We start from the raw sequence: 14,500 nt of genomic DNA, 5'->3' as shown, positions 1-14,500 counted from the left end.
TTAAAAATTATTTTGGAGATTCTTTTAACAGGTGCACAGCCATTAAGAAAGCTGTGACTATTTTTAGTACCTAGTACTACAGTCGTTACATCACAGCCAGACAGTGGCAGTGCCAACACTTGTGCGTCACCTTGCTAATTGGCTCAGGGCTCTATATGTGTCTTGGCCTTTAATCTTCGCTGGGCACCAGGAAGCAATGAAAGTGAGATAAAACATGTTCAGTCCTATTACACAATGTAAGCTATGATATTATAGGTTTCCAATTTGTTTGTCTCAGGTTGTTAGGAAAGTCTGTCTTTGAAGGATTTGCGATTTAGATTGATGCAAAGGAACAGAACTAGAAACATGTTCATTTTGTTCCCTTTCTTGAACAGCAGGGGTCAGTGTTCAGACATGAACCATTGTGCATATTGTGGCATGAGTAACATACACCGATTGATTAACTGTATAACTGTATACAATACATGCGTTTTCCATACCCACCTAATCCTGTTTATGCTCATGGGAATTGAGGGTTTATCCCAGCATGCATTTGAGGTACATGCAGGGAATCAACTCTGAGAAGGTGGCCAGTCCATTGATGGGCTAAAACAAACAAAAAAACAAAAACATTCAAGGTATTTGAGAGCATTCCATCCATGTAAAAACCCTTGCAGACACTGGCACTGCAGCCTGATTAAGATTCAAACTGAATCTGCATGTGAAGTTGAATCCAACCATATGTCCCCTATCAGCTGTCACAGGCTTGACCGTTATCTTGTCCTCCCTTCCACATCACAGTTAGAGCAGACGTCGCATGTTTTCAGACATAGATCAGAAAGATGTTAAAGTAGGAGTAGATAGATGGAACTGTGACTATAAATTAGGGCTGGGCGATATGGAGAAAATCAAATTTCATGATATTTTTGACCAAATACAACGATATTGTAGTGCTGACTATTGGTGCTTTCACAAAATATTTACACAATGAGATTTTTGATAAATAGTCATCAGAAATGTGGATTTAATGACTAAGTGGGTAAATGCAAATAATAGAACAGTTACAACTGTCTGGTTAGTTCAGAAAATGACATCACTTTACTGTAATGCAGCCTTTAAAACCAGGAAAACACAACACTTATGCCATATTACGATATCCAAAATCTAAGACAATATCTAGTCTCATATCACGATATCGATATATTACCCAGCTCTACTATAAATTATCACAGAACCTACCTACCTATTTGCATAAATATGTCTTTAATGAAAAGATTAAAAACAGTCAATCAATCAGTAGTCAGGTCCTCATTTAAATGCAGCTGTGATGCTGATTAACTCTGGCAGGTGTCAACATGGATCAGGTGTGGCCTAGTGGCTCCAGTAAATGATTGTTGTGGTCTGGAATGGGCCAAGCAGCGTGTCAAATTGGTTTAATGTAATCTGTTAATCTGGGGGAGTGTCTCGTTTTAACCAAGGACCCCTCTCGGTGTAACCACGCCCAATCAGCTGTTTCCTCAAGATCACCGAAACTCAAGTGGAAAAAAACTTTCCCTCGCGTCCGGGTCAGTCTCACGGTAAACCTATGCTAGACTTCGTTGCTTTTTCTTTTGGGATTTAATTTTGGTGCGGTGTTAGTCCAGCAACAAGTAGTGTCAACATGTCTCTGGCGGATCTGCAGTGGTGTCCCACAAGCGTCCAGGTAACGGTACTCCAAGCCAGAGGCCTGAGGATAAAGGGGAAAAGCGGCACCAACGACGCGTACGCGCTCATGCAGGTGGGCAAGGAGAAGTTTCAGACCTCGGTGGTGGAGAAGAGCGTGGCGCCGGTGTGGAAGGAGGAGGCCGCTTTCGACCTGCCGCCGCTGCTGCCCCTGGGCGGCGGAGGGGGAGGAGGGGGAGGCACGGAACGCTGCACGCTGCATGTCCAAGTCCTGCACCGGGCCCTGATGGGTCCGGACAAACTGCTGGGACAGGCTGTCATCAACCTGCTGCAGCTCAGTGAAGACAAAACCCGCGACAAGACCATGTGAGTGCACACAGCAGGATGTTAGGTCATTATTTAAATAAAAGTCATATGAAAAGCTAGACGAAATGGATAGAATAAGAGAGAGCCTATATAAGGGCTGCAACTAACCATTATGTTAATCTAGAATATATTAATGTACAGATCAGTTTCTCCATTAATTGTGTGGTTCATGTCAGCAAGACGGTAGCCAAACTCCCCCATCACAAGATCCCAGAATGTCCAGTCATTAGACAGGTCTTGTTTTGTTCACCCAGAACCCAAAGATACATAGCTTATCTTCATAGAAGACAACAAAAAAAGAATTAATTACATAAGAAACTGCAGTTGCTGAAACATTTTCTGTCAATTAACTAATGACATTGACAGTCTTAAAGCCTCTACTGAACAAATAACATTAACTCTCATTTAAAGGAGGCATCATTGAGCTTATGGTGGGATAACCCAGTGGTTCAAAAGCAATCCTATTTTTGAAGTTTCTTTGAGCAATCAGACTTCTCTGCTGCTGACCCTGAGGACAGACAAGTGTTGCTTTTGTAAAAAAAGTGTTTCTCCTTTAAAAAATAACCCACATGATAACTGTATTTTAAGGCACTTTAAAGTTTAAACACCCCAGTCCACTGAATATGAGACTGTATTCCAGCTACGCAATTTTTGGGGCAGATGTTACTCTAAGCTATTCCCTTTTAGCTGCATGTAAATGAGGAAATCATGGGAGGTGAAATAAAGCCTTTAGTTACTTGGATTTTCATTTCCACCACAGGGGAACAACTCCTGGTTGGTGATTCATACTGCAGCAAAACACCATAATCCCTATAAAATCCTTAATGGTTACAAACCATGTTTTTTATTTTATAACCGTAATAAAATAATGCATCATCTGTGAAAACTGTAGATTAGTGTTGCCATAGGACTATGTTTCCCTTACATTGTGCATTGGAAAAGACTTTGGAAGTGAGTTCCCACAGTGATATTTGCACCTTTTTTCTTTTCCACTGAGGTGAGGTATTTGTACACACACACACACACACACACACACACACACACACACACACACACACACACACACACACACACACACACACAGGCAAAAGACGTGAGTCCAAGGAGTCAGTCTTTCATTGACTGAACTTGTCAACAACGGACAGACTCTCCAGAATTCACCTCCCTGTGCTCAATGAAGCACATCTTTGTAATCTGCTGCAGGGATTTGGTTTTACAGGCCTGGCTGGTACTGTATGGTCTCACTAATGGTGAATATACCTGCTCCTTTTTAAGCAGAAAATATATGCTCTTCAGTCTGTGAAAAATGTTTAACACTTTATTTCAAGATATCTAAAACCCGTCAGCCATGTCTGTAGTAAGAATTGTACAATGTTTTGTTGTGCTAAACTGTTTCTGAGTATTTTAGTCCCCTGCCGTGTGACCGGTATTATACAGAAGCAAACTGCATACCAACCTAAATGCACAAAAAAACACAAACCCTTCCTTCTCCAGGGTTGTTTGATGTTGTTTGGGTCTCTGTTTGCTTGATGTCTTGCATCATTGCATGAGTTGTAATTTAGTCCAGCGAGGCTAGATTTGAAAACTGCTCATGTTTTGTTCATCATAAAACAAGATTTGCTGTCTGGTCACACTATGGCAAACCTTTTTATTAATCGGAGCAAACCGTCAACCCGCTTAAAATAGATCATGAAGTTAGCTGATTAAAATGCATTTGGTCACATAACTATTCATACTTTTCTGCCTGCTTCTCGGATTTGGCTGTTGTCCAACTCTCAGTATGCTAGGCTGAACTTCACCTGGCCTTACTCTGCATGTTTAACCATGCACTGTTTTGGGTTTTGTAGTATCTTATTTGCATTTTTGCATGTAGCTTTTATGAGGATTTCTTAACCCAAAACAGTTTTTTGTGAAATAAGCAAACATGCATCAAACATTGATCTTTTCTGTGAGTTATGTGAATGCACCTTGACACTGAGGTTTGAATCCAGCTTCAGCCACACATTCCTGCCTGTTTTTATCTATGAAAAGCAAACCGTGATGGCAACAGAAACAGTCTAGCAAGGTCAATTTTTCTGAGCAAGACCACTGTGTACTGACTACTGACCCCCCCTACAGACAAACTTGTTCCACAAGCTGCCCGTACAACAGCTCTACTGTTTGAGGTACATATATTATCTGAATTATTCCACCAAATTGTACTATTTTACGGTTGGTAAAGTTGTCACTCAACAGTCTTCAGAAATATCAGCACAGGTGGAAATTAACAAAATGCATAGAAATGTATTCAGGTTATTTAACAAAATTCACTTTTTTTATTGTTTATCCCTTTTTTTTTTTTTTTTTTTTTTTTTTTTTTTTTTATTAACCCGACCAATGTCCAAATGTCTTCTGGGAGAAAGGCCTATTTTAATCAACTACAAGGGTATTGTAACAGCCACATCAGTGAGGCTACTGACAAGCTGAATAACATTTATTGCAGTGCCTCTATTAATCTGCTGCCAGGCCTGAGAGCACAGCTTCTGTCCACCATTTTTGTCATTTGAAACCGCTTCACTGTATTTCATCTTTCCTTGACATAGCATGTATTGTGTTTTTTTGATTTTGGTTACAAAGGGAATTTCTTGTTCACTCTGGTTCCTTTTACGCAGGCTTTCATTTTAGCCTTTCTGACTCGTGGATGAGGTCTGATACAATGAGCCCTGGACAGTTTTGGTCCTTGGATGTTATCACGGTTATATTTTTTTCCTCACTCAGCTCTTCTCCCACTCACACAGCTGGGCTCTGCGATAAGAAAGGCTTGAGCCACACATTGTCTTATCAGTAGTTCAGGCTTCACATGGAAGGATGTGTGTGTGTGTGCAGAAAGTAGTAGAATAACTTTACAGAATGTTGAGTCACCCATTATCCTCTTGTGGTTCTGTCTGTACAGCAGAGCAGAACACTTTCTACTCTTAACAGGGGTGTGAGATTACAGAGTTTAATGGAATCATCCTCATCAAGCCGCCTCCTGCACACTGCTTACCCCAACCGGCTAACGCCCAAACACTTTTGTAACTTCCCTTCTGTTTAACTGAACAAGCTTACTTCTTCTATTTATTTTTTTTTCATGTGGGATGTATTTGTGTTTGTGGCATGTGTCTGATCAGCAAAGTACAGTACTTCAAAGGTCAGGGTTGTGATTATACTGTACATTTCAGTTTAGTATAATATAGGACAATGTTATAGTATTGTATGCTATAGTATCGAGCAGTTCTAGTATAGTTCACTATGCTATAGGTGCTGTAAATTGTTAGTTAGACACACCAGTAGTATAATATAATACTATATACATTACCACACTGCTATACAACTGTATAGTACAGTAAAGCACACAGTGCTTTATTGGAATTATACAAATTTTACCATACTGCTTGTACAATATACTAATATTGTGCTATATGGTATTTTATACTAATACTTTTTATATTGAATAAAATAGTTTTCTAATTACTGGTTTTCCAGAATCCCTACTAAATAAAGTACTCAAATATGAGTGTCAGAGGGTTGGGCAGAGAGAACTCTGCACTACTATGACAAATATGACTATTTTTAAAACCCTAAGAAGGCTCGACACAACATGAAACTTTGCTCAAAGTATCACCAGGGGCTCTACACCTGATCTCGAGTGTTGAACATTGTTTGTATACACCGTTCACTAAAAGGTTTTGAGCGACTCACTTGAGCAGTTGGGTTTCCGGTCGCTGCCATCTCGCCAGTCAAAAACTGTATACAAACAATGTTCTCAACACTCGAGTTCATGTGTAGAGCCCCTGGTGATACTTCAAGCAAAGTTTCATGTTGTGTCGAGCCTTCTTAGTGTTTTAAAAATAGTGTTTTTTTTTTTTTTTTTTTTTTTTTGGCCCTAGCACCGCCATTCAAAAGGGCATTTGAACGAAAATACGGTCAATCTTAAAAATGGCGTTTTCGTCCTAATTATGCTTTTAAATGAAAGTTTGACTTTGGTACATTCACAAAATGACCCTAGGTTACATTTTAGCGAGAGTTACCCTTTAAGCAGTTGGGTGTTTATGAGCCTTTTTAAAAAAAAAAAAAAAAAAAAAAAAAAAAATGGATCAAGTGATTAGTCTCCCTTGAAGTGAAGCTGAAATGAGGTTGAAATACTAGTTTAATTTATGACAATATTGAAAGCTTCTGTTACCAGCGTCAAGAATAACCTTTTAAAAAAACTTTTTAAAGAGGCTGTAATCAATGTTTTCATATTAACAGTAGATCAGTGACTATAGTGATGAGCCCACAGAGAATTATTACCCAACTCTGCAGTTCCCCTCAAATCTACAGAGCTTTAAAACCTCTTTCAGCTCACTGTTTTGGTTTTGATGCTTGTACTTTCGTCCTATCATCCTTTTCAGCCACACCAGGCAGCTGTTTATCTGTAATTTAAAAAAAAAAAAAAAAAAAAAAAAAAAAAATGCTCTAAAACAATGTTATGCTGCAGTGTCACACACACACACAGATGTTAGATAAAGAAGCAGCTAGCTGGTGAACATAATGAAGCATTTAGCAGCTGATTAGCCAGATGTGAGGGTGATGGTGCAGACCAAAAACGGAGCTAAAAGGAGAGTGAATATTAGACTTAAATTCACCAGGGTGGTCAGAAATGTAACTCCAAGTGAATTCTTATGTTGCTGTGTGTGTGCTGGATGTGTAGAACGGCATCTGTTTGCTAACAAGTTTGATACATTTAATTGTAATATGTCAGTGTTGTGTTCACAACTTGTTTCCGCTGCTGTTGGCTAATGCCCGTTTAGGATCGTCCTTATTTATGTGTCATGAAAAGGCTAAAGGTCTATAAATAATAACATTGACTTAATGTCTATCCCTTCCATACTATACTGTTAACAATCAGCTACCATTTGCTAAGATATTATTTGTATTGTTAGCCATATTAAGGCGACAGAGGAATTGTATAACCGTTAAAAATATTTAAAAGGATGATATGATACCACAGAAGGAACAGGTGAAATATTCTTTTAATAACTTTGTACCACATAAATATCACTGTGCATGGCAATACGGACGTAACCACTACAGAACGCCCATGTACATTTACATGATAAATAAATGCAATATCTATCTAGCAGTGTTTTGTTGAAGGATGTTCATCAGGCAAGTCCCACAGTGGAATATTTCCAATGTCAAGGCCTGAAATGTACAGATTACATCCCATGACTCATCTGCAGTAGGAGGCAGGGGAGCTGTGACAGCACTCTCACCCATGTGGCAACTTCCAGGAAAGGAAGTTTCCCTCCTTAATTCTTTTGTGCAATACATCTAAAGCATTGCTGAGGAGGCGGGTGAATCTCAACATATCTAATTCAGTGCCACTGAAAAAAAAAAGTTACCTTTGGGTCTATATCAGTTGCATCTCAATGTTGTGTAAAAATTAGGGGGGAAAAGTACTGTTTATGGCATATAAACATGAAACACTATATTTAGACAATCACAATATTGAGTAATGATTTTAAAACCACATTGTTTACCCAAATCTGTTAATTTTAAACTTTTCCTTTGCACATTCAAAGAACAATTATTGTTCAGTTTTTGATGCAGCTACAACACAAAAATATGGACACACACACACACACACACACACACACACACACAGAGAGAGAAAATGCACCCACGGCCCCTTCCTCATTTCCCCAGGAATCCAGATTTCAGTTGGAGTTGTTTGTTCAGTGATGAGCTGACCTCAGATTTCTGCCTATTGGGCACTTTTTATGCTGACTGCTCCTTTTCGTTGTTCTGTTCAAGTATCCTGCTTATTCTGAAACCCTTCTGTTAGTGTTGGACCATGATGCAGAAGCAGTTCAAAGTTGACACAACCTTGGCTCAGTGGACGTCTTACTGAGTTGGTTTAGGCTTTTTTTTTTTTTTTTTTTTTTTTTAAGTTTGCTAGTTTGAGGTTGTAGCTATAGTGTTTATGTTGAGTTCTTGTTAGGTGCTGATGAGGTTTATAGCAGATTGGTTTCCTGTTAAATTGACAAGAAGAGCTAATCTTGTTAGATTAAAAACTCCCTCCTTTAAGAGGCCGACTGGTCCGTTGGATGTCTGCAGGGTTTGGTGTCTGGAAACGTACAGTATGCACAAGGCTGAGCGTGACGTGTCTCCGAGGCATAGTGGGTCACAAGCTATCAGAGAGAGAGCCTGCTAGTTATAAATCTATGCTAAAAGTCTAATCCTAGTATTTATTATGATTTGATCATGATTTGATGTATTTGATAAAGGCTGTCAAATATTGGTAAAAGTATACACAGAATTATTCAAAACATTCCCACATTAGAGGCTGCCACAGGCACAACAGTATTAATTTTAAAACGTTCCCCCCATGGTCAGTTTGCTGGTTGTGCTTAAAGCCTTACCGACTTTCCAAAAACATTCCAGTGGCGGCTGAGTCATTCTCCATTTGCTACGGGGTGGATCATAGTTTCCACAAAAACTGACGAGGACTAAACCTCCACATACTGTGCAGTCTGTGTCTGTTATTCCTATAGTCTGCTTTAGAGTGTTCCACTCATTGTTTAGCTGTGCGCCCTATAACTTTTTTTATAGTTAATTTTTTCAATCTCACAACTTACTTAGCACCATTTTCAGTCGCAGCAGGAACCTGTTTTCATGTGAAAATCAACAAAAACCCACTTTACACTACCTGCTAGCAGCTAAAGAGACAAATATTTCTCACAGGAGTTGGTAGAGATCAGAAACGGTGCTAAGAGTTGATTTGCATTCATTGACTTACATTCACAAGGTGGACACTAACTCCACTCAAAATGAATGATGATGTTGTTCTGCATGTGTATAACTTTGTCATATCAACATAAAAGGTGATTAGGTCTTATTTCCACTTCCCTCAAGTGGTCAAACAAATCTGTTATTGCTGGTCTAAGGATTGGTTTTAACCTTAGAACACTGAAACAGGGAGTTGGTGACAGAGATTTGGGGATTATGTATCTGGTAACATGTATTAAAAGAAATTGTATTCTTATAAGATGCCTCTCTTTAACAGGTGGTTTAAGTTGCTGGACAAGACTGGCAAGGCAGACAAAGACAGAGGAGAGGTGCTTGTGGACATCCAGTTCATGAGAAACAACATGACCGCCAGCATGTTTGACCTCTCCGCTGCCGGCAAATCCAGATCTCGCCTGGGCAAATTCAAGGACAAAGTGCGTGGCAAGAAAAAGGAATCTGATACTGCGTCTAACGTGGTGCCATCCTTCACCCAGGTCCTGACAGACAGCGAGGAGGAGGGAAACCAGGAGGAAGATGCTGACAAAGGCGAGAAAAAGAAGAAACCTAAGATGAAGTCGTTGTTTTCTACCAAGTCTAACCTGCAGAGGAACATGTCTCAGTCAATGTCTGTTCTGCCTGCAAAGAACTCCTCACTGAGCGGCAGCCAGTCGTCTGGTCTAAATGTGGATTCCTCTGAAGGTTGGGAGCAATGGTTTTAAATTTACTCCAATATTTCATCTATTTTCTCTTGTCCTTCGTGTCATTACACGTATGTTAACTGTCCCATGTCCTTTCAGGTAAAAAGAAGTTCAAGTTCCTGATCCATAAACGCTCAGGCAGCTCAGACAGCAAAGATTCCTCCTCTGGTCACCAAAAACATGGCGCTGCCGAACAGAGTAACTTGTGCATCAATGGCAGTCATGTATATTGTGAAGGGCAGCCGCCCCAGACGTCTCGCATCGGCTCCAACTTCAGTCTGGCCAGTTCAGGCCACGGATCCATGGAGGATGTCCCTGAAAGTTCTCCATCTGTTGATTCACTGAGGGCAGTGAAGCAGTATTCACCATGGACAGAGGAGGAGGAGGAAGGAGAGCATATAAAAGAGGATGTGGGTGAACTAAGAAGGGAGGAAGAGGAAAGGATTAGGAGACAAGAAAAAGAGCTTGAGAGGTTGGCTGAGGAGAAGAGACAAGAGGAAGAAGAAAAGGAAGAGAAAGTTAAAAGGGAGGAACTGATTAGGAGGCAGGAGGAAGAAAGAGCTCAGGAAGAGAGGAGGCAAAAAAAGGAAGAGGAGAGGCTCAGGAGAGAAGAAGAGCGTAAACGATTAGCGAAGGAAAAGAGGAGACTAGAGGAACAAGAAAAAGAGAAAGTTAGAAAGGAGGAAGAGGAAAGGATCAGGAGGGAGGAGAGGGTTGAGGAAGAGAGGATGCGAGAGGAAGAGGAGAGGGTGAGAAGACAAGAGCATGAGGAAAAGAGGAGACTTGAGGAACAAGAAAGGAGGCGAAGGGAGGAAGAGGAAAGGATTAGGATGGAGGAGGAAAGGGCTCAGGAAGAGAGGAGACACGAGGAAGTGGAGAGAGCAAGGAGACGAGAAGAGCAGCGTAAATTAGCAGAGGAAAAGAGAACGGAGGAAGAAGAGAGGATTGAGAAAGTTAGAAAGGAGGAAGAGGAGAGGATCCGGAGGGAGGAGGAGATGGCTGAGGAAGAGAGGAGGAGACAAGAGAAGGTGAGAATCCAAAAAGAGTGTGAGGAAAAAAGGAGGCTTGAAGAACAAGAAAGGAGGCGAAGGGAGGAAGAAGAAAGGATTAAGGATGAAGAGAAGGCTAGGAGGGAAAAGGAAGACTATGAGAGATTAGTAGAGAAAATGAAACTAGAAGAGGAGGAAGAAAGGAAAAGGATTGAGGCAGAGGAAAAGATGAGACAAGAGGAAAGGATAAGGGTGGAGGAAGAGATGAGGAAGAAAGAAGAGGAGAGGGTTAGGAGGCAAGAGCGTGAGAAGTCTGCAGAGAAAAAGAGGATAGAAGAACAAGAAAGGAGGAGAATTGAAGAGGAAAGGATTAGGATGGAGGATAGGAGACAAGATGAAGAGGAGACAGCTAGAAAGGAAAAGGAAGAACATGAGAGATTGGTAGAGGAAAAAAATAGACAAGAGGAACGAGAGAGGAGACGGATTGAGGAAGAGAAGATTAAAAAGGAGGAAGAGAAGAGGATTAGGATGGAGGAGGAAGCTGAAAAGGAGAGAACCGAAGAGGAGGCCAGGAAGCTGGAGATGGAGAAGTTAATAAGGGAAGCAGAGGAACAGAAGGACAATCAAACCAAACCCAACGCTTTAGGGAAGGAACCTCGAGTGGCTGTGGAGAGCCCTGCAGGAATCCCTTCTAATCCGTCTGATGAAAACTTCTCAAATAATCCCTTTGAAAAGATTCCCGACTCTCCTGCTGGGCTCGACAGCAACACAGCCAAGGTGTCAACTATCCAACAAAGGTTAGAATTTACAAGTCTCATTTCAAAATGTATGTGACAAAATGTAACATGTTTCAATTGTTGGAACCTGTATAAAAATCCACCTGTGGGGAAACTGAAGTTTGTGTTGTACAGTGAAACAGGTTTAAACTAGATGGGAGTTCAGTAAAGCGGTTACTAGGAACAGAACGGCAAAGAGGTAGTGACACTAAATTTGAATACCTGATGGAAATGATACAAAGTCAAAGTCATTTCCATGTGCAGAAAGTCTTATCGGTCTGTAGTTCATCTTCTGTTTTTCAGTCTGTTACAACACCGCTGCGTGCGTGTGCGTGTGTGTAGTATGTCACATATGAACAGTGAGTGAGTGACTGGAAACAATGGGTAACTATTACGGAGTTTGACAGTGAAGGTTGGTGGTAATTTCACAGAGATCTTAGGATGAGAATTGATTGGTATTTTTAAAAGCTGTTATCCTTTATTATATTACTGCATCTTACTACATTGCATTGCCTTAACTATACACTGCTTTTTCAAAAGGAACATTCTGTGTTGTCCTTTTTTTGTTTCATTTTCAACATCCTAGAAAAGGCATATTTTGTCCTTCCCATGAGACTATTTTTAAATAAGGCTTATATTTCATTTGTTCTGTGTCTCATATCCAGGGTTCAATCTGCTGCATCACTGGTGGGAAGCAAGCCCGTTTCCACTGATGAAAAGAATCCGATTAGTACTCAACGGGAGAGGCGGTTGGCTCCACAGCCTCCAGGAAGGAATCAAGTTGAGAGACAGGCTCAGGGGGAGCAGCATGGATCTATGCCACATCTGGCACAAATTAACAAGAAAAGTAAAGACATCAAAACCGTTCTCCCTCAGCGCTCAGTGCAAATGATTGCTCCTCTGAGTAGGTCTCCCACAGATACAAAGAACACCCAGAGCATAACGCAAAGTAGTTCCACTAAAGAAACATCAAATGGAGCCAAACACAGTAAACGTCCTGCGCCGTCTAGACCTCGTTCTGTGGAAGAAGGGCCATCATCTGATAACAATACAGCACGGTCTTCTGATGGCGACATTTCCCATGAATGTGGCTCAGGGGCAAAACAATTCCCTATCGTTTATGGCTTAAATCCATTTGAAGACGACGAAGATGAAAATGTAGCCCAAGATGATGCAACAACTTCTGGCAATACTGATTCAGTACAATGGCCTCCAGTCGTGTCCCAAGCTGCTGATAAAGATGCCGCCTCTCAAGTAAAAATCAAATCCTCAAAGGCCCGTGCTCCTGCACTTCCTGTGACCATACCTGATAACAGTGCATGTGACCCCGAGTCAGAGGCCATTAGTCCTGTGCATGTCCAGGAGGCTCCGCTACATGAGTCCCAGCCTGCGGCAGTGCAGAGTGCTGGGGAGGAAGCAGGTGGCAAGAAGGAGGGGCCTCCTATTACTTTACGCAGGTGAGACAGTTCAGATCCTCTACAGGATATTTATACAACTTGTCCATCTCTTCATATATTATAGATCACACACCACTAGCTCGCAATATCATGCCTTTCATAAAAGGAAAAAGATTCCTTATACACATTTCAAATGTAGAGATATTATTTATTCTACTCACTCATCATTGCTTGTGTTGTGTCTCATGAGGTTGGTGTGGATGAAATGAGCCTGCAGCATAAATATAAACTACCATATTCTGTTTGATTATTGATTGATGAATAACAGGTTACTCTTTGATTGTCTAGAGAAATGATACAGCCCTGTAACTGACTCATACTTGCACACCAATACACCTTTCATTACCATCCAGCCACTGCCTACAGCTTATTTTTTTTTTATTTTTTATTTTTTGTCATTGCAGGCTTCAACCTGTAAAACCCCTTAATCCTATGAAACAGCAGTCTGTTTCAGTTGTTCCAGGGGAAAATGATAACAAGTCCACTGGAATCCTGTGTCAAGTTCAGGAGAAAAAGGTATCTTTTTCTTTTTAACCAAAAAATGTATGGTGGTAAAATAATTTTCTATCTCTAAATTAACCAAGGAAAGTTTCTGTGTTTTTAATATGCACATACATATTCTCCATACACTCTCACAGGTAAAGGACACTGGACTAAAAGGGCCCTACTCCCAGCTGACTCGGGAGGAACTCATCTCTCTGGTGCTCAAACAAGAAACCCAGCTGTCCGAGAGAAACAAAAAGATATCGGAGCTGGAGCAGTACATTGACAACTTGCTTGTGCGCGTCATAGAAGAGAAACCAAGTATTCTCATGTCCCTGAACTCTCTGAAGAAAGCTGCCTAGGTGGATTCTCAGCTGACCGTTTTTTATTTCCACTGTACCTAATCCGTTCAGACACAGTAATCTGACATTACCACACCAGATACTTCACAATACTTGTGGATTATAATATGGAAGGTAACTAGAGTAAAGGTTTAGGTTTACAAGGCTTGAACAGTGGCGATCAAGTTCCCCATACAGGCAAATGAATAGTGATGAAGACTTAATGTTTTAAGACATCTTGCAGACATTGTTTAATCTTCAGATAAGAGCTTCAATTGGAGGATTATATACATTTTCAATCAAAGAGGTTAAGTACAAGATATGCTACATCATCTACATATTTAGAACTATTTTTGACACTTTGCTACAGTATGTATGTCTGAAGCTGAATCAACCTCTTTTTTTTGTATTTGTTATAACTATTTTCATGTTGAGCATAAATTTCTAGAATCTACTTTGATGATTGTTGCCAACATACTTGTCAGACTTAATTGCTGTATTTAATGGTATTAAGAAACTGCATCTTGTCTATATCCAATATGAAAGCCTTATTTTACTGTCAAAACTATGCACTTATGTCTTCCTCTTCTACTGAAGGTCTATGTTTACATGATTCCACTAACCCCCCCCCCCCCCCCAAGGCACTTTACTTGGCTTAAACTATTAACATGATGTACACTGAATTATTGTACTGAGTTATGGATATGCATAATCAAATAAAAATTGTTCTGATAAACCCACATTTTACCATTCCTGATCAATCACGTCTAGCTCTTTGTAGTTTGTATATATGTATGTATGTATATATATATGTGTGTGTATGTATGTATGTATGTATATGTATGTATATATATGTATGTGTGTGTATATATGTATGTATATATGTATATATGTGTATGTATATATGTGTATGTATATATGCATGTGTGTATATATGCATGTGTGTATATATGTATG

General features: G+C 40.3%; 1 protein-coding gene across 2 annotated transcripts; it reads left to right on the top strand.

The window, feature by feature from the left end:
- The first annotated feature begins 1,348 nt into the window (after positions 1-1,348).
- rab11fip1b (RAB11 family interacting protein 1 (class I) b) lies at positions 1,349-14,178 on the top strand. 2 transcript variants are annotated; one of them, XM_028601272.1, is made up of 6 exons: positions 1,349-2,007; positions 9,077-9,498; positions 9,597-11,283; positions 11,928-12,719; positions 13,124-13,235; positions 13,358-14,178. In XM_028601272.1, exons 1-6 carry the CDS (start codon positions 1,640-1,642, stop codon positions 13,562-13,564), a joined length of 3,588 nt encoding a protein of 1,195 aa, XP_028457073.1. In that variant the 5' UTR covers positions 1,349-1,639; the 3' UTR covers positions 13,565-14,178. The 2 variants fall into 2 exon arrangements, with proteins under 2 accessions (XP_028457073.1, XP_028457075.1); XM_028601274.1 differs by lacking the exon at positions 1,349-2,007 and adding an exon at positions 3,137-3,257.
- The last annotated feature ends 322 nt before the right edge of the window (positions 14,179-14,500 follow it).

This window comes from Perca flavescens, chromosome 16 (assembly GCF_004354835.1).
Source record: "Perca flavescens isolate YP-PL-M2 chromosome 16, PFLA_1.0, whole genome shotgun sequence".
Lineage (NCBI taxonomy): Eukaryota > Metazoa > Chordata > Actinopteri > Perciformes > Percidae > Perca > Perca flavescens.
Note: the sequence above shows the minus strand (reverse complement) of the source record. Positions and strands in the feature narration are given on the sequence as shown.

Bases quoted from the DNA above. Each gene is read 5' to 3' on its own strand.
- rab11fip1b (XM_028601272.1), top strand. From the start codon at position 1,640: ATGTCTCTGGCGGATCTGCAGTGGTGTCCCACAAGCGTCCAGGTAACG. The intron at 2,008-9,076 runs GTGAGTGCACAC...TCTCTTTAACAG, and splicing joins AAAACCCGCGACAAGACCAT to GTGGTTTAAGTTGCTGGACA. The intron at 9,499-9,596 runs GTTGGGAGCAAT...ATGTCCTTTCAG, and splicing joins AAATGTGGATTCCTCTGAAG to GTAAAAAGAAGTTCAAGTTC.